Source organism: Oncorhynchus mykiss, chromosome 6 (assembly GCF_057628025.1).
Source record: "Oncorhynchus mykiss isolate SJ-2025 chromosome 6, ASM5762802v1, whole genome shotgun sequence".
Classification (NCBI taxonomy): domain Eukaryota; kingdom Metazoa; phylum Chordata; class Actinopteri; order Salmoniformes; family Salmonidae; genus Oncorhynchus; species Oncorhynchus mykiss.
This window is the reverse complement of record NC_143027.1, coordinates 79,829,104-79,853,909: the sequence shown is the minus strand read 5'-3', so window position 1 is coordinate 79,853,909 and position 24,806 is coordinate 79,829,104. Positions and strand designations below refer to the sequence as shown.

The following is a 24,806-nucleotide window of genomic DNA, read 5'->3' as shown; positions in this document are numbered from 1 at the left end:
GCTGGCCAGGAGTGTGAGCAGAGGATTCGGTTTGAACCAGAGAAACCACAACCTATCACCTGCCAACAACACATTTGAGGAACAGCAAAATACAAGACATTCAGAGAATAACTGAACGGCAAAATACAAGACATTCAGAGAATAACTGAACAGCAAACTACAAGACATTCTAGGAATAACTGAACAGCAAAATACAAGACATTCTAGGAATAACTGAACGTCAAAATACAAGATATTCTAGGAATAACTGAACGGCAAAATACAAGACATTCAGAGAATAACTGAACGTCAAAATACAAGACATTCAGAGAATAACTGAGCAGCAAAATACAAGACATTCTAGGAATAACTGAACGTCAAAATACAAGACATTCTAGGAATAACTGAACGTCAAAATACAAGACATTCTAGGAATAACTGAACGTCAAAATACAAGATATTCTAGGAATAACTGAACGGCAAAATACAAGACATTCTAGGAATAACTGAATGTCAAAATACAAGACATTCTAGGAATAACTGAACGGCAAAATACAAGAGATTCTAGGAATAACTGAACGGCAAAATACAAGACATTCTAGGAATAACTGAACGTCAAAATACAAGACATTCTAGGAATAACTGAACGTCAAAATACAAGACATTCTAGGAATAACTGAACGTCAAAATACAAGACATTCTAGGAATAACTGAACGTCAAAATACAAGACATTCTAGGAATAACTGAACGTCAAAATACAAGACATTCTAGGAATAACTGAACGTCAAAATACAAGACATTCTAGGAATAACTGAACAGCAAAATACAAGACATTCAGAGAATAACTGAACAGCAAAATACAAGACATTCAGAGAATAACTGAACAGCAAAATACAAGACATTCTAGGAATAACTGAACGGAAAAATAGAAGACATTCAGAGAATAACTGAACAGCAAAATACAAGACATTCTAGGAATAACTGAACAGCAAAATACAAGACATTCTAGGAATAACTGAGCAGCAAAATACAAGACATTCAGAGAATAACTGAACAGCAAAATACAAGACATTCAGAGAATAACTGAACAGCAAAATACAAGACATTCTAGGAATAACTGAACGGCAAAATACAAGACATTCAGAGAATAACTGAGCAGCAAAATACAAGACATTCTAGGAATAACTGAACAGCAAAATACAAGACATTCTAGGAATAACTGAACAGCAAAATACAAGACATTCAGAGAATAACTGAGCAGCAAAATACAAGACATTCAGAGAATAACTGAACAGCAAAATACAAGACATTCAGAGAATAACTGAACAACAAAATACAAGACATTCTAGGAATAACTGAACAGCAAAATACAAGACATTCTAGGAATAACTGAGCAGCAAAATACAAGACATTCTAGGAATAACTGAATGGAAAAATACAAGACATTCTAGGAATAACTGAACGTCAAAATACAAGACATTCTAGGAATAACTGAACGTCAAAATACAAGACATTCTAGGAATAACTGAACGGCAAAATACAAGATATTCTAGGAATAACTGAACGTCAAAATACAAGACATTCTAGGAATAACTGAACAGCAAAATACAAGACATTCAGAGAATAACTGAACAGCAAAATACAAGACATTCAGAGAATAACTGAACAGCAAAATACAAGACATTCTAGGAATAACTGAACGGAAAAATAGAAGACATTCAGAGAATAACTGAACAGCAAAATACAAGACATTCTAGGAATAACTGAACAGCAAAATACAAGACATTCTAGGAATAACTGAGCAGCAAAATACAAGACATTCAGAGAATAACTGAACAGCAAAATACAAGACATTCAGAGAATAACTGAACAGCAAAATACAAGACATTCTAGGAATAACTGAACGGCAAAATACAAGACATTCAGAGAATAACTGAGCAGCAAAATACAAGACATTCTAGGAATAACTGAACAGCAAAATACAAGACATTCTAGGAATAACTGAACAGCAAAATACAAGACATTCAGAGAATAACTGAGCAGCAAAATACAAGACATTCAGAGAATAACTGAACAGCAAAATACAAGACATTCAGAGAATAACTGAACAACAAAATACAAGACATTCTAGGAATAACTGAACAGCAAAATACAAGACATTCTAGGAATAACTGAGCAGCAAAATACAAGACATTCTAGGAATAACTGAATGGAAAAATACAAGACATTCTAGGAATAACTGAACGTCAAAATACAAGAGATTCTAGGAATAACTGAACGTCAAAATACAAGACATTCTAGGAATAACTGAACGGCAAAATACAAGATATTCTAGGAATAACTGAACGTCAAAATACAAGACATTCAGAGAATAACTGAACGTCAAAATACAAGACATTCTAGGAATAACTGAACGTCAAAATACAAGACATTCTAGGAATAACTGAACAGCAAAATACAAGACATTCTAGGAATAACTGAACGTCAAAATACAAGACATTCAGAGAATAACTGAACGTCAAAATACAAGACATTCTAGGAATAACTGAACGTCAAAATACAAGACATTCTAGGAATAACTGAACAGCAAAATACAAGAGATTCAGAGAATAACTGAACGTCAAACTACAAGACATTCTAGGAATAACTGAACAACAAAATACAAGACATTCTAGGAATAACTGAACGTCAAAATACAAGACATTCTAGGAATAACTGAACGTCAAAATACAAGACATTCAGAGAATAACTGAGCAGCAAAATACAAGACATTCTAGGAATAACTGAACGTCAAAATACAAGAGATTCAGAGAATAACTGAACGTCAAAATACAAGACATTCTAGGAATAACTGAACAACAAAATACAAGACATTCTAGGAATAACTGAACAGCAAAATACAAGACATTCTAGGAATAACTGAACAGCAAAATACAAGACATTCTAGGAATAACTCGTTAGGAATATCAAAAGGATTGGCTGTGCTGATGTCATATGGATAATAAACCAGCATATATCTGACAACTTAAGTGTTTTTATTTTAAACACAGACACTGATATTCAGAATGGCATAGGGTTCCTCCATCATACTATGTTCTATAACAGCGATGCTAATGACCCTGTTAAAATCCGGAATATGGTTCTCGGTAAAGATGGAACACGAGAGGTGGGGAGTGTGTTATGTACCTCCATTGAAATTGATTTGCAAAGTTGGATCAAAATTGGTGTCATACTGCCTTAGATGTGGTGGTAGGAAGATGATTTTAAAATTGAGCATTAATCAATGCCTCATGTACCATAACAATGTTTTATACCTTATATCATATATCATATAACAACAGCATACAGTATTATTGGATTGTGGGTTTACCTGTTAAACCCTAACAAGAGACAAGTATCATTGCCTGGTGATCCTCTAAGATATTGTAGGATCTTACAGCATCTTCTAGGATCTCGAAATATATTTTCAGGATGTGAGCTTGGCTGGGATCTCCAAAACATATTCAGAGATGGTGAGTCAAGCCCCCTACAGATCAATATATCATTCTAACAACACCTTCCTTTAGTCTCTTAATACTGACGACCTAAAAAGAACAACCTGCAGTTGATCACAGTTTAAAGGTCTGCTACAGGCCAGGGTCCTTCAGACTGCAGACGCTAATAAAACGCTCTGTCTCACTGCGTTGGACTTCTCTCCAGAGATGTTAACCACACTACTTCCCATCTTATATGACTAAAGGACTAGATCATCAAATCTGCTGTCCTTTGTCCCAACAATATTAAATACACACTGGGAAGATACATATGGGAAAAGTTGAATTTAGATAAGGGTCCAGCAAGGAGATGCATGAGACACATGAATGACGTGATCCCTAGTCTGATAAGGTCAGGATAACAGTCCTGGATACATCTCTTCATTTGATGCAGCAGTGGATACAAATATGTCAACAGACGGAACACATGTTGTAGTAACTCATAAATGTATATTGTATTGAGTGAAATCTGAGAGCTTTCAGATTGAGGGGAGAGTGTATTGGCAGGCGGCCACAAACACACACACACACACACACACACACACACACACACACACACACACACACACACACACACACACACACACACACACACACACACACACACACACACAGATAGATGAGAGCTGTACCTTCTGTTGGGGTTCACATCTGGCTCTGAGCAGTTCTGACAGATAAAGAGTCAAGTTGAGAGAGCAAACCCCAGAATTAGGTTGACCCAAACAAAGTCTGAGCAAGGTGAAGGCTTCTGCCAAGTCACGCAAAGTTAGTCTTAGCAGATAATTTGTAACATGTTCAAAATGTAAACACATTTCTAACTCAAGGCTGTGGATTCCCAAAAGGCTGTGGAGGAGACTGCAGCCAACAGGAGCTAACTGGGTTGTAGAGAAGAGAGCTGGGTCTGCTAAGAACATAGAGGAAAGAGCTGGCTAGGCCTGCTAGGAACATAGAGGAAAGAGGAGAGAGCTGGCTAGGCCTGCTAGGAGCATAGAGGAGAAGGCTGGCTAGGCCTGCTAGGAACATAGAGGAAAGAGGAGAGAGCTGTCTAGGCCTGCTAGGAGCATAGAGGAAAGAGGAGAGAGCTGGTAGGAACATAGAGGAAAGAGGAGAGAGCTGGCTAGGCCTGCTAGGAGCATAGAGGAGAAGGCTGGCTAGGCCTGCTAGGAACATAGAGGAGAGAGGAGAGAGCTGGCTAGGCCTGCTATGAACATAGAGGAAAGAGCTGACTAGGCCTGCTAGGAACATAAAGGAGAGAAAAGAGAGCTGGCTAGGCCTGCTAGGAGCATAGAGGAAAAAGCTGGCTAGGCCTGCTAGGAACATAGAGGAGAGAGCTGGCTAGGCCTGCTAGGAACATATAGGAGAGAGCTGGCTAAGCCTGCTAGGAACATAGAGGAGAGAGGAGAGCTGGCTAGGCCTGCTAGGAACATAGAGGAGAGAGGAGAGCTGGCTAGGCCTGCTAGGAACATAGAGGAGAGAGGAGAGCTGGCTAGGCCTGCTAGGAACATAGAGGAGAGAGGAGAGAGCTGGCTAGGCCTGCTAGGAACATAGAGGAGAGAGCTGGCTAGGCCTGCTAGGAACATAGAGGAGAGAGGAGTGAGCTGGCTAGGCCTGCTAGGAACATAGAGGAAAAAGGAGAGAGCTGGCTAGGCCTGCTAGGAACATAGAGGAGAGAGGAGTGAGCTGCTAGGAGCATATAGGATAGAGAAATAGCCAGGCCTGCTACAAACATAGAGGAGAGAGATAACTGGAGGTTAGGCTTGCTGGTTAGGAAAATAAAGGAGAGAGGAGACGATATCGTCCCTCTAATCACTCTAACAATGCAATTCTATTCGAAAATCTAATCAAACATTTAATGAGAGCCCATGTGCTCATGTTGAGCAACTTTTCTATAGGCTATGCAATTGCATGAGAAAACAGTTATGATGGCCTCTATTAGAAATCTGATCCCATCAGCTTTCTATAGGCTAGGCCTACTATATTTATTTCTCAACATTCCTAATATTAAGCACATTGCTTCTCTTTACAACAGGAGTATAGCCTACCTGGCTGGCATGAAAATGAACCACGGGAAAACCGTCCTCCATTCACTATTTAAGTGCATTGAGACAGGTGCATGATAATGGTCCATTCTAAATTTAAACAAATATCACAAATATATTATTTAGTAAATGTAAAAACAATATTAAATTAAGAATAGTGTAATGGGTGACAAAAATCACTTGTGAATGATATATTATCAATAGTAAATGATGCCCAGCTTGTGAGCAGTAAGACAAGAAACACGTTATGCCTTTTTTTGTGACTTTTTAAAATCATAGTCACACACCTCATGTAGCCTAGACCATAGGCCTATATGTTTTGATAAGGTTTGCATCACAACTAAAGTGGCCACATAACTTCTTACAATGAAGCACATTAATCCACTTTACAACCGGTGTAGAGCCTAACTAGCATACAACCGGTGTAGAGCCTAACTAGCATACAACCGGTGTAGAGCCTAACTAGCATACAACCGGTGTAGAGCCTAACTAGCATACAACCGGTGTAGAGCCTAACTAGCATACAACCGGTGTAGAGCCTAACTAGCGTACAACCGGTGTAGAGCCTAACTAGCATACAACCGGTGTAGAGCCTAACTAGCATACAACCGGTGTAGAGCCTAACTGGCATACAACCGGTGTAGAGCCTAACTGGCATACAACCGGTGTAGAGCCTAACTAGCATACAACCAGTGTAGAGCCTAACTGGCATACAACCGGTGTAGAGCCTAACTGGCATACAACCGGTGTAGAGCCTAACTAGCATACAACCAGTGTAGAGCCTAACTGGCATACAACCGGTGTAGAGCCTAACTGGCATACAACCGGTGTAGAGCCTAACTAGCATACAACCGGTGTAGAGCCTAACTAGCATACAACCGGTGTAGAGCCTAACTGGCATACAACCGGTGTAGAGCCTAACTGGCATACAACCGGTGTAGAGCCTAACTGGCATACAACCGGTGTAGAGCCTAACTAGCATACAACCGGTGTAGAGCCTAACTGGCATACATAGGCGGCATACATCTGTAGGGAGTCAAACATGTATCCCAAACATTCCAAGACGATCACCTCTCCTGCCCTTTTGCTTGGCTGTACAAATAGAAACCATACACATATTAGGGGTAGTCCAGTCTCTTTTATTCCAGTTTGTTGTATATTATGTTTGTCCTGTGGTCTGCAACCAAAAGGCCTAAAGAGCATCACCAAAACAAGATGGAACCTGAGACAGGCAGAACAGTAGCCTGAGTGGTCTCAATACTATATGTATGGTCCACTATTATTCAACAATACTGTGAATGTGGATAATGAAAAGGATAACCCTCAGTCAATCTGAAACAACAGGTCAGTAGACTTAGCCTAAACCCTCAGTCAATCTGAAACAACAGGTCAGTAGACTTAGCCTAAACCCTCAGTCAATCTGAAACAACAGGTCAGTAGACTTAGCCTAAACCCTCAGTCAATCTGAAACAACAGGTCAGTAGACTTAGCCTAAACCCTCAGTCAATCTGAAACAACAGGTCAGTAGACTTAGCCTAAACCCTCAGTCAATCTGAAACAACAGGTCAGTAGACTTAGCCTAAACCCTCAGTCAATCTGAAACAACAGGTCAGTAGACTTAGCCTAAACCCTCAGTCAATCTGAAACAACAGGTCAGTAGACTTAGCCTAAACCCTCAGTCAATCTGAAACAACAGGTCAGTAGGTTTAGTCTAATCCCAAACGGCACCAAATTCCCCATATAGTGCACTACTTTTGACCAAGGAGAATAGGATGCCATTTGGGATGCAGACCGAGTCAGAGTGGCATGAACCCTGGTGATGAGTGGAATCAGCTACAGTAACATCAGCAACATCAGTGTTGCACAGCAGCAAACGCTCCACTTGTTAAAGTAATGTGAGGAACGATCTACTATGATCCAGAGACACACTTTAAGCACAGCGGACGGCAGTAGGCCCTGCATGCATTTGTGGCGAAGCAGGAACAAATGAGACAACATGTGTGCTTAATGCCAACAGCATGTGTGGAGGGAAGGGTAGGGGTGAGAGGGGAAATAAGGGGAGACAAGGGAAAGGCAGGAGGGTGTAGGGGGTTCCAGGGGGAGACTCGGGGAAGGTAGTGGAGGGGGAGACCCAGGGAGGCCCTGGCAGCAGCTGAACTTGATACATTTGAACCTTGTTTCCCCCGGAGAGTCTGGAGTGTTTGGAAGCTTAGCACGGAACCCCCAGAACCCCACAACACTTTCAAACAGCACTAACATTACACACTCTCCTGTCTAGTGACAAATCTAAACCACAGAGAGCAATAATCAGTTACAGACACACAGACACAGACACAGACACAGACACAGACACAGACACAGACACAGACAGACACAGACACAGACACAGACACAGACACAGACACACACAGACACACACACACAGACACACACACACACACACACACACACACACACACACACACACAGACACACACACACGCACAGTATAAATCCATGTCTGAGAGTTATGAGCGCAAGCTACAAACTAAGATCAACACAATATTGTGAGAATAAAAGTGAATGAATTTCAAATCCTACTTTCTGGTAAGTATTAAGTTATGTCAGTCCTCTAAAGCTGTCCACAGTGCAGTGATGGTTTGTTGTGTGCCAACACTCAGCGAGGCCACGGCACCACGATCAGGATGACTGGACAGTTTAACGTCTAACTATCAAGTCATACCTTCACTACATCACAGCGTTATGTGACAGAATAGATTTAGCCTAAACCCTCAGTCAGTCTGAAACAACAGGTCAGTAGATGTAAACCCTAAGTAAATCTGAAACAACAGGTCAGTAGATGTAAACTCTCAGTAAATCTGAAACAACAGGTCAGTAGATGTAAATCTGAAACAACAGGTCAGTAGATGTAAATCTGAAACAACAGGTCAGTAGATGTAAATCTGAAACAACAGGTCAGTAGATGTAAATCTGAAACAACAGGTCAGTAGATGTAAACCCTCAGAAATCTGAAACAACAGGTCAGTAGATGTAAACCCTCAGTAAATCTGAAACAACAGGTCAGTAGATGTAAACCCTCAGAAATCTGAAACAACAGGTCAGTAGATGTAAATCCTCAGTAAATCTGAAACAACAGGTCAGTAGATGTAAACTCTCAGTAAATCTGAAACAACAGGTCAGTAGATGTGAATCTGAAACAACAGGTCAGTAGATGTAAACCCTCAGTAAATCTGAAACAACAGGTCAGTAGATGTAAACCCTCAGTAAATCTGAAACAACAGGTCAGTAGATGAAAACCCTCAGTAAATCTGAAACAACAGGTCAGTAGACGTAAACCCTCAGTAAATCTGAAACAACAGGTCAGTAGATGTGAATCTGAAACAACAGGTCAGTAGATGTGAATCTGAAACAACAGGTCAGTAGATGTAAACCCTCCGTGAATCTGAAACAACAGGTCAGTAGATGTAAACCCTCAGTAAATCTGAAACAACAGGTCAGTAGATGTAAACCCTCCGTGAATCTTAAACAACAGATCCGTAGATGGAAATCTGAAACAACAGGTCAGTAGATGTAAACCCTCCATGAATCTGAAACAACAGGTCAGTAGATGTAAACCCTCCATGAATCTGAAACAACAGGTCAGTAGATGTAAACCCTCCATGAATCTGAAACAACAGGTCAGTAGATGTAAACCCTCAGTAAATCTGAAACAACAGGTCAGTAGATGTAAACCCTCAGTAAATCTGAAACAACAGGTCAGTGGATGTAAACCCTCAGTAAATCTGAAACAACAGGTCAGTAGATGTGAATCTGAAACAACAGGTCAGGAGATGTGAATCTGAAACAACAGGTCAGTAGATGTAAACCCTCCGTGAATCTGAAACAACAGGTCAGTAGATGTAAACCCTCAGTAAATCTGAAACAACAGGTCAGTAGATGTAAACCCTCCGTGAATCTGAAACAACAGATCAGTAGATGTAAATCTGAAACAACAGGTCAGTAGATGTAAACCCTCCATGAATCTGAAACAACAGGTCAGTAGATGTAAACCCTCCATGAATCTGAAACAACAGATCAGTAGATGTAAATCTGAAACAACAGGTCAGTAGATGTAAACCCTCCATGAATCTGAAACAACAGATCAGTAGATGTAAATCTGAAACAACAGGTCAGTAGATGTAAACCCTCAGTAAATCTGAAACAACAGGTCAGTAGATGTAAACCCTCCGTGAATCTGAAACAACAGATCAGTAGATGTAAATCTGAAACAACAGGTCAGTAGATGTAAACCCTCCATGAATCTGAAACAACAGGTCAGTAGATGTAAACCCTCCGTGAATCTGAAACAACAGGTCAGTAGATGTAAACCCTCAGTAAATCTGAAACAACAGGTCAGTAGATGTAAACCCTCAGTAAATCTGAAACAACAGGTCAGTAGATGTGAATCTGAAACAACAGGTCAGTAGATGTAAACCCTCAGTAAATCTGAAACAACAGGTCAGTAGATGTAAACCCTCAGTAAATCTGAAACAACAGGTCAGTAGATCAGGTCTTACCACATGCTGACTCTCCATGGCTCTTCCCGGACGTGTCTACAGGATCCAGCCAGCCCAGGTTCCAGCTCTGCCATGACAACAGGGTGGGCTTCACACCTAACAGAGACACATAGGAGACAGGCAAACTATTTTTAAACACTAAATGTATGTTGTTCTTATCAAAGGGGCGGCAGGGTAGCCTAGTGGTTAGAGCGTTGGACTAGTAACCGGAAGGTTGCAAGTTCAAATCCCCAAGCTGTCGTTCTGCCCCTGAACAGTCAGTTAACCCACTGTTCCTAGGCTGTCATTGTAAATAAGAATTTGTTCTTAACTGACTTGCCTGGTTAAATAAAGGTGAAAAAATTCAATTTAAATTTAAAAAAAGGACGGCCCAAAAACTGTCAGACTCCAGCCACCCAAGACATAGACTGGTGTCTCTGCTACCGAATGGCAAGCAATACCGGTGCAATCGATACCAGTGCTGGTCTGGAACCAACAACACCCTGAACAGCTTCTACCCCCAAGCCTGCTAAATAGATAACAACATCATCACATACGCTGCTGCTACTGTTTATTATCTATCCTGTTGCGTAGTCACTTTACCACTACCTATATGTACATATCTACCTAAATGACATTGTACACTCAGTACGGGTACCCCGGGTACCCCAAGTTATCATTACTCACTGTGTATTTATTCCTCGTGTTGCAAATTTTTTCTAAAATGTTTCTATTTTCTCTCTGCATTGTTGAGAAGGGCCCGTAAGTAAGCATTTCACTGTTAGTCTACACCTGTTGTTTACCAAGCATGTGACCAATACATTTTGATTTGATCTTTGTTGTTCTTTGTCATTTACAGTTTGTCATTTTGTTGTTTAGAAAGTCTGTAATGCATTTAGATGTTAAACTGCTCTCTAAATACAGCGTGATGTGGTTGCATGCCATGATCACCAGACCCAAACAATAACACTAACCTGACACCCAGAGGGAGATGAGGTCAGCCAGGTCTGTCTTGAAGTCATGGCCTAGACGTTCCATGGACTCAGGGAACGCTCCGTAGAATGCTGCGTAGACCGCCTGGGCCAGGCAGTCTGCATACACCTGGAACACACACACAGTCTTTACTGTAACTGGTGCACTTGTCTTGTCTTGCACAAACACTGATACTTGTCTTTTCTTCAAGTAAGTTAGAAGCAGTGATTTTGCAGACAGCAGCTGTTTTTGAAGAAGGTTCTACTTGCAATGACTGTGACAGCTGAATGCTCTGAATGTAAGTCTCTCTGGATAACAGTGTTTGTTAAGTATACATAAGTACCTTAAAGAGCTTGTCCTTCAGGTCCATCTGAACGGTCATCAGCAGAGAGACAAAGGCTCCAGAGATCCGATCAAACAACTGGCTCTCCTCCTCCACATTAGGCTGGGAGGATATTGACACACAATTCCACACTGTAAGGTACTGCAGGCTACCTAACCTGACAGCATCAACAACTGTCAGAACATATTCTAAAATAAATGTACGCACAGAGCTATACATTTCATCATTTACTCAACTCTATCAGGAACTATTACGTACAATATTTAGATATTTCAATAGTTCTAATGTGCATACGTGTGTAAGACTGCCTCTGCTTAATACTGAGTATATCATAACTTAGTTGTGGAATCTGGCAGAAACCTTCAGATAAGATCATTTTCACTGCACGCATTTCCTCTAAATCACATTCATCTATAAATACTATATAACCAGTTGGATTACCAGATGGATGTACTGTACAGGCTGGAGTAAAAGACGAGCCTCCCCATCATCTGCCTCATGTTAATATATGTATCACAGTTACATGTCTTGGTTGCATTGTCTGTTGATATAGTGCATCCCAAAGGTTGGAGTGAAGTCACCTTAAATCTGTGGAGGAAGAACCACCAGAATGTGTCTTTGAGAACAGCCACGGACAGATCACACAGAAAGAACGGCCTCCAGATCTTCAGGAAGCCTGGCTGCAGTAAAGAATCATACACACACATACGGCAGGATTAATGATGATTAGCCTAACCCCAATGAGACTGAATTGTTCTGTTATGTACACAGCAATTAAATGGTCATTGCAAAGTGGTAATTACATAATAATTGCTCAATAATTATTCTTTAGTATTTTGATAACTCAGTGAAACAGCCACCATGACCTTACTGTTGGTAGGTAGTTCCCAATTGTGTCGGTAAATACTAGCTGACACAGGAGTGTTAAATAAAGCATTACAGATAACTAGCTAATCTCTAATCTACTTTTCAATGAATACCAATCCACCCTGCTGTTAAAGACTGACACACAGCAGCATAGCTACAGTACATATGTGAGAGATTAATCATGTGTGCTTGGAATGCAGTCGAATCCGACCGCATGCACCGAGAGCAGGAGAGGGCCACATTCAATACACATGTGCTTGACAAGCATGCGAAGTTTGCATGCGATCCCTTTCTCTTTTTCCTAAAAGCTGTGACAGCTCAGGTATCTGTGAGACCTGACATAACATAACAAGTCTGCTCTCCATCACCCGGACCGGCCACATCTGGCTTTCAGTACAATGGATGGATATTAGTGTTTGTGGTCATAAATAAGACCTAGCCCAGCGCTGGTTTACTCTGCCTTTCATTTGTCTCTCCGTTTCTGTATACTAAACTACTTTTGACCAGAGCCCTATGGGAAACTCTACAGGCCCTGGTTTAAAAGTAGTGCACTATATAGGGAATAGGGTACCATTTAGGATGCAGCCTGGAACTGTTAATACTACAGGACTTTAATAGGAGCCTGGCTGCTCCTTAGATTAATGTGATTGGTTGCAGAGCTGCCACAGTATTCCCCTGTGATGAGGGAGAGCAGAACTCTGGTCTGGTACTCTCACACTCTCTCTCACACACACACACACACACACACACACACACACACACACACACACACACACACACACACACACACACACACACACACACACACACACACACACACACAAGATTTGAGTTTGAAGGTACGTACATTAAAGCCTTGGGCCTCTGATACTCTGTCCAAATGCTGTAAGGCATCAGGATGTCCTGGGATGTCAGTGTCCTCGACTGCATCAAACCCTGGGTAGTCATAGTCCTGGAGAAACACAACTCATTAGTTTAACTAAGTAAACACCAGAGAGATATGTCCCTCATGGTGTAAAGAGCCATAAACAGACAAGACAACAGACTCACCTTGATGTCCAAGCTCCGCGACACTGCCTCACTCTGGAATTAAACAGTCAATGTTGTTGTAAATCAGAATCATCCTATATAAATGATACAATCTAATACAAATAATTATAACTGCAACTCTGCAATTTCACTGTCTGAAATCATTACCTGCTCTTTCATGATTCGATGTGCTCTTTGCACATACATTTTATCTGAGAAAGAAACATTGAGATAATGGCAACGGTATCACCACTTCACAGCAGCCCTATGTTTCAATGACCTGGGTTAGAAATATACAATTTGGCCTGATGGTGAATTTGAGAGCTGTGGGTAGTGTAGCTACTTACATGTATTAATGTCATCAAACACGGACTCCCCATTCTTGTTTTTGCTCTGTTCTTGTGACATTATGGATGCATGTAGTTTTATCTTGGAATATAGCTCCTCTATGCTCTTGGAGAAGGACATGGTGACGTCCACTGGGAATGGCACGTTTACTTTAAAGTAGTCATATATCTGTCTGGGATGACTGTAATGTTTGAAGTGGGATGATATCTCTATATTCTCCTCAAACGCCACGGGCCAGTCAACCTACAGAAAACGTTGAGAGACCGTTTCAGTATCATGATGTAGGCCTATTTGTTATATGTGAGTATTTATGTTGATTATTATCATGTTGTGATCCATCTCAAATACCTATACTACCAGTCAAAGGTTTTAGAACACCAATACTCATTCAAGGGTTTTTCTTCATTTCTTACTATTTTCTACATTTTAGAATATTAGTGAAGACATAAAAACTATGAAATAACACATAGTAACCAAAAAAGTGTAAAACAAATCTAAATATATTTTATATTTGAGATTCTTCAAATAGCCACCCTTTGCCTTGAGGACATCCTTTGCACACTCTTGGCATTCTCTAAAACATCTTCATGAGGTAGTCACCTGGAATGCATTTCTTAAAAGTTAATTTGTGGAATTTCTTTCCTTCTTAATGCGTTTGAGCCAATCAGTTGTGTTGTGACAAAGGTAGGGGTGGTATTCAGAAGATAGCCCTGTTTTGGTAATTGACCAAGTCCATATTATGAACTGCAGAAATATGCAAAGAGAAACAACAGACCATCATAACTTTAAGACATGAAGGTCAGTCAATATGGAAAATTTCAAGAACTTTGAAAGTTTCTTCAAGTGCAGTCGCAAAAACCATCAAGCACTATGGTGAAACTGGCTCTCATGAGGACCTCCACAGGAAAGGAAGAACCAGAGTTACCTCTGCTGCAGATGATAAGTTCATTAGAGATACTAGCCTCAGAAATTGCAGCCCAAATAAATGCTTCACAAAGTTCAAGTAACAGACACATCTCAACATCAACTGTTCAGATGAGACTGTGTGATTCAGGCCTTCAGGGTCGAATTGCTGCAAAGAAACCACTACTAAAGGACACCAATAATAAGAAGAGAGTTGCTTGGGCCAAGAAACATGAGCAATGGACATTAAACCAGTGGAAATGTGTCATTTGGTCTGGAGTCCAAATATGACCTCCGCATGTGTATTTCCCACCGTAAAGCATGGAGGAGGAGGTGTGATGGTGCTTTGCTGGTATTTAGAATTCAAGGCACACTTAACCAGCATGGCTACCACAGCATTCTGCAGCGATATGCCATCCCATCTGGTTTGAGCTTAGCGGGACTATCGTTTGTTTTTCAACAGGACAATGACCCAACACACCTCCAGGCTGTGTAAGGGCCATTTTTACCAAGATGACGAGTGATGGAGTGCTGCATCAGATGACCTGGCCTCCACAATCACCCAACCTCAACCCAAATGAGATGGTTTGGGGTGAGTCGGACCGCAGAGTGAAGGAAAAGCAGCCAACAAGTGCTCAGCATATGTGGGAACTCCTTCAAATAGGGTGGCTATTTGAAGAATCTCAACCATAAAATATATGTTGATTTGTTTAACACTTTTTGGGTTACTACATGATTCCATATGTGTTATTTCATAGTTATGATGTCTTAACTATTATTCTACAATGTAGAAAATAGTAAAAAAATTAAGAAAAACCCTTGAATGAGTAGGTGTCTAAAACTTTTGATCGGTAGTGTATATAATTAGCAAATGAATTCTTTCAGCTTAACACATGGTAGAAAACAAAATTGCCTACACTATGTAATCTTGCCTGGACTGTGCTAGGAACTACTTGTTAACGTTAGCTAACGTCAAATTAACACATTGGCAGCAGTCTCTAATAAATAACCATTGTTTATAAGGCTTTTCTTACCAGTCCCTGATTCCGAACAAACTTTTCAAACGTGCTCAGGATTTCTTCATCGTCCTCTGGGTCTTGTTGTTTAGCCATGTTTTGTCTCTGACCCTCCAAAGATGCTCAGCCCTGAGTGTCAAAATATTACGCATGTGTTCCGTTGCTAGGTAACAGCTGTCATTAACATTAGCGCCGCTAACTTCTTCCGGTTGACACTTCCGGTGTAGAGCGAGTCCATGCTTGCTCGGCTTCAGAGTACATATACAATTGCTCTAAATCAATTGGACCAAGTCTCATTTTAAACAGGTAACGTTAATGAATTGTGAAATGGGATTTATGTCTTCCACTGTTAGATAAAAACATTCCTTGTATCGCTATATGAACGTGTTTTATAGCCTCAAGCTAATTTAGCTAGCTAACATTATCTGCAACAAGATTCTAGCTAACTAAGTTCGCACAATAGTTAGTTGTACAACTCTTTGCTTACACACTGCAGTGCTGACATTACCGTTCTCCTAGCAACAGGATATTATGCCCAGCATTCTCCCTGCAAAGACATGCTAAACTTTGGTAATATATATATTTTTTAGCACTCTAGTGCAGTACAACCAAATAGTTTTATAACTAAATCAAGATAGACCACAGCCTGTCGTTTCCAATCGGAACAAATTAGTCATAGTGGGCAGAGCCAAGCACGAGCTAGCCAGATTATATTAGCCCGTTCTAGCAATAATAGAAGAAGTTTCACAGAAGTTTCACATTTATACATCCGGTGAAATATCTGTCTCATTGTTCTGTGGTACAACTTTTTTTTCACAGCATTGCAACCACCTCTGAATAAATGTATGGATAATTTAAATATTGTATTATTTATACCGCATTTATTTGTATAAATTTACACAGATACTGGTATGTTAAGCTATTGTGTAGGCTATATTTAAATAAATACACTTTTAACAAAATACAAATAATGTTATTGAAATGATTCAATAGATTCTGCAAAACTTAAATGGGTCTCTTGTGCTGGGCAACGGGTTTAATACAGAGTACTGGTGACTCCTTACTTCAACCACTCTGCAATGCAATACACTGTATGTGGGATACTTATTGGCTTGTAGAGAACTTTTTTTGGGGGGGGGGCTGTTGATGGCTGGCTATATGGGTCCACTAATACAGCACTATTAAAGGCCCAGTGCACTACTTTTGTGGAACCCCCCCAAAAAGTTACATTTTTTTTCCCCATTTTTTTTTGGCGACACTGCACCCTTACTTCCCGCTGCTATGCCTGTCTCAGCTAAACTGGGGTGGGAAATATCAGTAGGGTCTCTACTAGTTTTGGTGGGGGGCTGTGTCGCACAGCCTGCTGCTGGCTTTTCACTCCACCCAATCTGCCTAGTTAAATCAAATTTTAAAAAATCTATAATCCCCAAAGCAATACACATTGGCTTGTAGAGAGAACTTTTTGACCAGTCTCAGCTAAAGTGGGTTGGGAAATACTCAGTAGTCATTGTCATTTGTTTGGAGTGCTCCATGTGAGCAATGAGCATGGGCCTTGTTTCTTGTTTCTGTTTCTGTCTAATGTTGAGGGAACACACGCGCCTGAGCACGCATAGAAGTAGCCTACCTGGCCTGTTGGGCACAAATGTAAGAAAATGCCCATTTAGGGATGTTCGATTTTTGATTGTCTTAAATCACCATGTCCACCACTAATAAGCTGAGCTTTAGTAATTATTTTCTTCACCTCACACAGTCAGTCAAAAGTTTTCTTTTTTTATTACTTCCATTGCAAATGATTGCCTAATAGTTCCTCACAGTAGGCCTCCTAATAGTTCCTCACAGTAGGCCTCCTAATAGTTCCTCACAGTAGGCCTCCTAATAGTTCCTCACAGTAGGCCTCCTAATAGTTCCTCACAGTAGGCCTCCTAATAGTTCCTCACAGTAGGCCTCCTAATAGTTCCTCACAGTAGGCCTCCTAATAGTTCCTCACAGTAGGCCTCCTAATAGTTCCTCACAGTAGGCCTCCTAATAGTTCCTCACAGTAGGCCTCCTAACAGTTCCTCACAGTAGGCCTCCTAACAGTTCCTCACAGTAGGCCTCCTAATAGTTCCTCACAGTAGGCCTCCTAATAGTTCCTCACAGTAGGCCTCCTAATAGTTCCTCACAGTAGGCCTCCTAATAGTTCCTCACAGTAGGCCTCCTAATAGTTCCTCACAGTAGGCCTCCTAATAGTTCCTCACAGTAGGCCTCCTAATAGTTCCTCACAGTAGGCCTCCTAATAGTTCCTCACAGTAGGCCTCCTAATAGTTCCTCACAGTAGGCCTCCTAATAGTTCCTCACAGTAGGCCTCCTAATAGTTCCTCACAGTAGGCCTCCTAATAGTTCCTCACAGTAGGCCTCCTAATAGTTCCTCACAGTAGGCCTCCTAATAGTTCCTCACAGTAGGCCTCCTAATAGTTCCTCACAGTAGGCCTCCTAATAGTTCCTCACAGTAGGCCTCCTAATAGTTCCTCACAGTAGGCCTCCTAATAGTTCCTCACAGTAGGCCTCCTAATAGTTCCTCACAGTAGGTCTCCTAATAGTTCCCCTCGATAATCACCAAGCCTCGGTGTGAAAGAGCAAAATATCATAATCTTATGATCTCATATATCCAGTCATAAAATAAGTTTCCCTTGCGCAAAAATCTCTGAGGAAACTCTGAGGGCCCGGAATAGACTAGTTGATCGTTGCAAGTTCACTAGAGACAGCTTTGGGTCAGATCCAGTTGATTGATTTGATACAATGTTGCGCTTCACTAGTGATAGCTCAATCCAAAGGAGGCAGACAGACAGACAGAAAGGGAGGCAGACAGACAAGTTGAGTTGAGAGATGAATGTGAAAGAATCCGAATTTATCAGTATATATTTTCTACTGTTTTTATTTGTCGTCTTTATGTATTTTAACTTAGTTGATAATGGAAGTTCTAGGCCAACGGCTGCATTGGCCATCTCTGAGCTCCAGCTGATCATTTAAGCTATTTAACCGCCAATGATCAGTGTATAAATGTGTCCATATGTCAGAGACTGGTGCTGATTAACATTAAGAATGTTTTGATTAACCACAAGACAATGATTGAGAAACAAAAATGTTATTGTTGAAATTAAACTATTCCATGAAAATGTGCATATGAAGATCATAACTGGTACAGATCTGTAGAAGAAATGATATGCTCCCCAAACTTGAAACTTGTGTGATGCCTATGAAGTCTTTCTAAAATAATTGCCTCCATGTTTCTATGGTTGGATTTTCAAGCAATGTAAGACGTGCCTCACAATGTGGTAAAACATTCGGGTTTCAAACAATGAAGTATGTTTTAAAAATGTATACTTCCTCCAGCGCACATTGTGAAGTGGTGGGTGATGCACTGATAGCCTGTCCACCATTGTGAAGTGGTGGGTGATGCACTGATAGCCTGTCCACCATTGTGAAGTGGTGGGTGATGCACTGATAGCCTGTCCACCATTGTGAAGTGGTGGGTGATGCACTGATAGCCTGTCCACCATTGTGAAGTGGTGGGTGATACACTGATGGCCTGTCTACCATTGTGAAGTGGTGGGTGATACACTGATAGCCTGTCTACCATTGTGAAGTGGTGGGTGATACACTGATAGCCTGTCTACCATTGTGAAGTGGTGGGTGATACACTGATAGCCTGTCTACCATTGTGAAGTGGTGGGTGATACACTGATGGCCTGTCTACCATTGTGAAGTGGTGGGTGATACACTGATAGCCTGTCTACCATTGTGAAGTGGTGGGTGATACACTGATAGCCTGTCTACCATTGTGAAGTGGTGGGTGATACACTGATAGCCTGTCTACCATTGTGAAGTGGTGGGTGATACACTGATAGCCTGTCTACCATTGTTTTTTTCTTCCGGTCAATTTGGCCGGCAACTATTTTATCTGCATAAAAAAAGAACGGCCAAAAGCAGAGGATTACCAGCTAATGGTAGAGACCCTACTGAGTATTTCCCAGCCCACGTTAGCTGAGACAACTTTTATACCTTTCTACAAGCCAATATGTATCCCATGTACTGTCTATTACAGTATATTGCATTGGGTGTTAGAGAGGGCGGAGAACGTCGTGCTGCTGGGTATGTATTACACAGTCCCACTCCAAAACTAACCATACTAACTACTGAGTATTTCCCACCCCACTTTAGCTGAGATGGGTAGAAAAGTTCTCTATAGACCAATATTCAACATACCTGTGTCAACATTGTATTTTTTCATTATTGGTATTAATGTATTTAAAACCATATATATATATTTTTTTAGAAATGACTCATTGCATTTTCTTGTGACCATTGATTTAAAATTCTATATCTTTTGAATGAGTTATCCATATTGCAATGTTTTGAAATATGGGCTTTTGACTTATTTGTTGTGCCTTGCTTAGTAGCGAGCCAACTACCTAGCTAACTGGTATAACTACGTCCCAGGCTGTGCACCTGATTCTCCAGTTTGATGTTTTGTTTGTTGTCAGCCACCTCCAGTCAGTCAGTAGGATGTCCAGTTCGGACGTGCTAGCCAGTCCCAGTGGTGTGGATGTGTCCTCCTCTCCCAAATCACCACTGGCTAAAACCCAACAACCTGACAAGGACTCCAAACCAGTAACCAAACAGAACCCTGTCCCTGCCTCCCCTCCCCTCCATGGTCTGAAGCTGGCTCCACACAGGGAGCTGGAGCAGGCGCAGCAGAGGGGCAGGCTGAAGTGTTCTAGCTGCGGAGGCTCCCGGATGTTCTTCTGCTACACCTGCTGCTCTTTAGTGGGCGTCAGCCAGCAGGAAATCCCCTCTGTCAAGGTCAGGGAAAGATCTGGAGCTCTGTTCTCCTTATTGGCCTTATTAAACATAACACACACAGGCTTCTGGTGGCCAGTCTGATTGGTTTTATTAAAGCACACAGGCTTGTAGTGGCCAGTCTGATTGGTTTTATTAAAGCACACAGGCTTGTAGTGGCCAGTCTGATTGGTTTTATTAAAGCACACAGGCTTGTAGTGGCCAGTCTGATTGGTTTTATTAAAGCACACAGGCTTGTAGTGGCCAGTCTGATTGGTTTTATTAAAGCACACAGGCTTGTAGTGGCCAGTCTGATTGGTTTTATTAAAGCACACAGGCTTGTAGTGGCCAGTCTGATTGGTTTTATTAAAGCACACAGGCTTGTAGTGGCCAGTCTGATTGGTTTTATTAAAGCACACAGGCTTGTAGTGGCCAGTCTGATTGGTTTTATTAAAGCACACAGGCTTGTAGTAGCCAGTCTGATTGGTTTTATTAAAGCACACAGGCTTGTAGTGGCCAGTCTGATTGGTTTTTATTAAAGCACACAGGCTTGTAGTGGCCAGTCTGATTGGTTTTATTAAAGCACACAGGCTTGTAGTGGCCAGTCTGATTGGTTTTATTAAAGCCCTAGCCTGCAGACATGGGCTGTCAGAGATAGTGGTACTACTTACGGTGCCTCACACACTAAATTGAAGTGTACTTCGGTTCTGGTGCAGATGCAGGCTTTTGTTACAGCCCAGCATGAAAGAACACCTGATTCAACTAATTGATCAAACTTATGGTGTAGGTATAGATACAAGTTTGAGACAATTCACAGTGCCTGTGTTGACTGTTTGTATTGGTAATACCTGACCTGTAATGGATGAACATGGTTGATCACACTGTAAACTTCCTCTAACTTGTGTTTGCAGCTCCCTATAAAGATTGACATCATCAAGCATCCCAGTGAGGTTGATGGGAAGAGCACAGCCATACACGCCAAGATCCTCGCCCCCGATGATGTCACCATCTACACCTACCCCTGCATACCTGAGTATGAAGATGACAAAGTTAGTCAGCTTTTCCTCATCTTCATATGAACAAATATTCAGAGAACAATGTGAGCCTGATTAACTAATAAACAGTTTGTTTACCACATCATATACATAAAAATGTGTCATTTTAACGTAACCTGATTAGATAATATTAATACCATTTGTATTATGTTGACTTGAAATGACTGTGACAAGTATTGGGTGTGTGTGCGTGCATGTTTAGGTAGTGCTGGTGTTCCCTGGTCCTGGATCAGTCTCAGTGGAGGAGATGACATGCAGATTACAGAACCTGGCTGTCATGAAGTCAGCTGCCTCCCCAGATGAGGAACCGTCCCCAAAGAGGCCCAGAGCCGAGGAGACGCCAGGGGCCACACAGCAGGCTGAGGGACACACATCAGGAGCCACACACACAGAAGAGAGGGGAGGGGAAGCAGGGATAGAGGGCCAGACTGAGACACCAGGGGCCTGTCCCCTCCAGAGAGTGGTGTTCATCGACAGCACATGGAACCAGACCACCAGAATCATCACAGATGAGAGACTACAGGGTAATTATGATAGACAGCATTGATGTAGCTTAAAGTGCTGTACATTACATAACTACTTTGTTATTACCTAGTTATAGCCTACAACAAGAGCCCAGAGTTTTTCCTGGTCGGGTCACAATGTGAACAGGACAAACTCCTGGCCCTGATAATGACTGATGGACTGTTCTTTTCTCTGTTCCTGCAGCGTTGCTCCGTGTGGAGCTGAAGACCAGGAAGACGTGTTTCTGGCGCCATCAGAAAGGTTCTCCAGACACCTACCTGGCAACCATAGAGGCTGTCTACTACTTCCTCAAGGACTACCAGGAGATGTGTCTGAGACAGGAGTACACAGGACAGTACGACAACCTGATGTACTTCTACTGTTACCTACACACACTGATCAACAAGGCTAAGACAACCGCTGGGAGACGCTGAGGCTGCAGGGAGGAGAGAGAGGCCAAAACTACTGCTGAGAGACGCAGAGCCTGCAGGGAGGAGAGAGGGGCCAAAACTACCGCTGAGAGACGAAGAGACTGCAGATAGGAGAGAGAGGCCAAAACTACCGCTGGGAGATACAGAGACTGCAGATAGGAGAGAGAGGCCAAAACTACCGCTGAGAGACGAAGAGACTGCAGATAGGAGAGAGAGGCCAAAACTACCGCTGAGAGACACAGAGACTGCAGATAGGAGAGAGAGGCCAAAACTACCGCTGGGAGATACAGAGACTGCAGATAGGAGAGCGAGGCCAAAACTACCGCTGAGAGACGAAGAGACTGCAGATAGGAGAGAGAGGCCAAAACTACCGCTGAGAGACGCAGAGCCTGCAGGGAGGAGAGAGGGGCCAAAACTACCGCTGAGAGACGAAGAGACTGCAGATAGGAGAGAGAGGCCAAAACTACCGCTGAGAGACACAGAGACTGCAGATAGGAGAGAGAGGCCAAAACTACCGCTGGGAGATACAGAGACTGCAGATAGGAGAGAGAGGCCAAAACTACCGCTGAGAGACAGAGAGACTGCAGATAGGAGAGAGAGGCCAAAACTACCGCTGGGAGACGCAGAGACTGCAGATAGGAGAGAGAGGCCAAAACTACCGCTGGGAGACGCAGAGACTGCAGATAGGAGAGAGAGGCCAAAACTACCGCTGAGAGACGCAGAGACTGCAGATAGGAGAGAGAGGCCAAAACTACCGCTGGGAGACACAGAGACTGCAGATAGGAGAGAGAGGCCAAAACTACCGCTGGGAGATGCAGAGACTGCAGATAGGAGAGAGAGGCCAAAACTACCGCTGAGAGACACAGAGACTGCAGATAGGAGAGAGAGGCCAAAACTACCGCTGGGAGATACAGAGACTGCAGATAGGAGAGAGAGGTCAAAACTACCGCTGGGAGACAGAGAGACTGCAGATAGGAGAGAGAGGCCAGAACTACCGCTGGGAGACACAGAGACTGCAGATAGGAGAGAGAGGCCAGAACTACCGCTGGGAGATGCAGAGACTGCAGATAGGAGAGAGAGGCCAAAACTACCGCTGGGAGACTCAGAGACTGCAGATAGGAGAGAGAGGCCAAAACTACCGCTGAGAGATGCAGAGACTGCAGATAGGAGAGAGAGGCCAAAACTACCGCTGGGAGACGCAGAGACTGGAGAGAGAACCTACCTACACACACAATCACCACCAAGGCCTCCAAAAATAGCTGACAAACTGTCTTACTAACCAGTTTTCCATCCAGCCTTTTTATGCGAGTAAAGTACGTCACTCACCTGCCAGTCAGGTAGCCTTGTCATCTTAGTTTTGCTCTTCCACTTTGAGATTTTTTGGTTTTGGAATTCATCAAAAGATTTGGCGCGCTCCCCATAGAGATATAATATAAATGTAACTTTCCAAATGTCGACAAAACAAAATACACTATACAAGGCAGTGGCGACCCATCATTCAGAGCAGGTGGCTTGTCTGTCTCCCCCTTATGCCGTAGTTTGTACATCTCCATTGTCAGTAGAAAGGATATAGGATCTTTTTGTGTCTAAAATCACCAAATCAAATCAAATTGTATTTGTCACATACACATGGTTAGCAGATGTTAATGCGAGTGTAGCGAAATGCTTGTGCTTCTAGTTCCGACAATGCAGTAATAACCAACAAGTAATCTAGCTAACAATTCCAAAACTACTGTCTTATAGACACAAGTGTAAGGGGATAAAGAATATGTACATAAAGATATATGAATGAGTGATGGTACAGAGCGGCACCACTGAGACAAGGTAGGATCTTTTTGTCTAAAACGCGTTTGTGCACTAATATTGAAGTAAATTTAAGTTGCACAATGACATTTTGTGTGGTCCTCCCACTACGATTTAGGCTACAGATGAAATATGTTAACTTTACAGGGTGGTGAAGGTACAAGGTGATGGGCTTGATGTGCCTTTCCAATAAATATCCAGGGTCTTATTCTGGTGACATGATGATCCATGCTTTGTTAACGTTTTGACAAATGAAGAATCTGGCTCTTTGTCCATAATAATGTCATGTAGGCTAAAGCTACACTGTATCTGGCTCTATGTCCATAATAATGTCATGTAGACTATAGCTACACTGTATCTGGCTCTATGTCCATAATAATGTCATGTAGGCTATAGCTACACTGTATCTGGCTCTATGTCCATAATAATGTCATGTAGGCTATAGCTACACTGGATCTGGCTCTATGTCCATAATAATGTCATGTAGGCTATAGTTACACTGTATCTGGCTCTATGTCCATAATAATGTCATGTAGGCTATAGCTACACTGTATCTGGCTCTTTGTCCATAATAATGTCATGTAGGCTATAGTTACACTGTATCTGGCTCTATGTCCATAATAATGTCAT

General features: G+C 41.9%; 2 protein-coding genes across 3 annotated transcripts in view; one reads left to right on the top strand and one right to left on the bottom strand.

Annotated features, from left to right (window-relative positions):
• The window catches only part of LOC110506788 (protein FAM227B), a 93,060-nt gene extending 77,281 nt beyond the window's left edge, over nucleotides 1-15,779 (bottom strand). Inside the window, exons 1-9 of the mRNA XM_090238982.1 lie at nucleotides 15,584-15,779; nucleotides 13,646-13,889; nucleotides 13,467-13,510; nucleotides 13,320-13,352; nucleotides 13,117-13,221; nucleotides 11,984-12,082; nucleotides 11,403-11,504; nucleotides 11,062-11,188; nucleotides 10,109-10,204 (exon numbers count right to left, since the gene is read on the bottom strand). Coding sequence (XP_090095108.1) covers nucleotides 10,109-10,204; nucleotides 11,062-11,188; nucleotides 11,403-11,504; nucleotides 11,984-12,082; nucleotides 13,117-13,221; nucleotides 13,320-13,352; nucleotides 13,467-13,510; nucleotides 13,646-13,889; nucleotides 15,584-15,661 — 928 coding nt within the window. The 5' untranslated portion in view covers nucleotides 15,662-15,779. The remainder of the gene's footprint in view (nucleotides 1-10,108; nucleotides 10,205-11,061; nucleotides 11,189-11,402; nucleotides 11,505-11,983; nucleotides 12,083-13,116; nucleotides 13,222-13,319; nucleotides 13,353-13,466; nucleotides 13,511-13,645; nucleotides 13,890-15,583) is intronic.
• Nucleotides 15,764-24,398, top strand: LOC149983109 (tRNA-uridine aminocarboxypropyltransferase 1-like). Of its 2 annotated transcripts, XM_090238979.1 has the most exons (5): nucleotides 15,778-15,871; nucleotides 20,089-20,407; nucleotides 21,295-21,432; nucleotides 21,641-21,962; nucleotides 22,147-24,398. In XM_090238979.1, exons 2-5 carry the CDS (start codon nucleotides 20,111-20,113, stop codon nucleotides 22,374-22,376), a joined length of 987 nt encoding a protein of 328 aa, XP_090095105.1. In that variant the 5' UTR covers nucleotides 15,778-15,871; nucleotides 20,089-20,110; the 3' UTR covers nucleotides 22,377-24,398. The 2 variants fall into 2 exon arrangements, with proteins under 2 accessions (XP_090095106.1, XP_090095105.1); XM_090238980.1 differs by lacking the exon at nucleotides 20,089-20,407 and having other exon boundaries at nucleotides 15,764-15,871.
• Nucleotides 24,399-24,806: the final 408 nt, after the last annotated feature.

Excerpts from the sequence above, each read along its gene's own strand:
- LOC149983109 (XM_090238979.1), top strand. The coding sequence starts at position 20,111 with ATGTCCAGTTCGGACGTGCTAGCCAGTCCCAGTGGTGTGGATGTGTCC. Across the intron at positions 20,408-21,294 it reads AGGAAATCCCCTCTGTCAAG|CTCCCTATAAAGATTGACAT; the intron begins GTCAGGGAAAGA and ends TTGTGTTTGCAG. Across the intron at positions 21,433-21,640 it reads CTGAGTATGAAGATGACAAA|GTAGTGCTGGTGTTCCCTGG; the intron begins GTTAGTCAGCTT and ends GTGCATGTTTAG.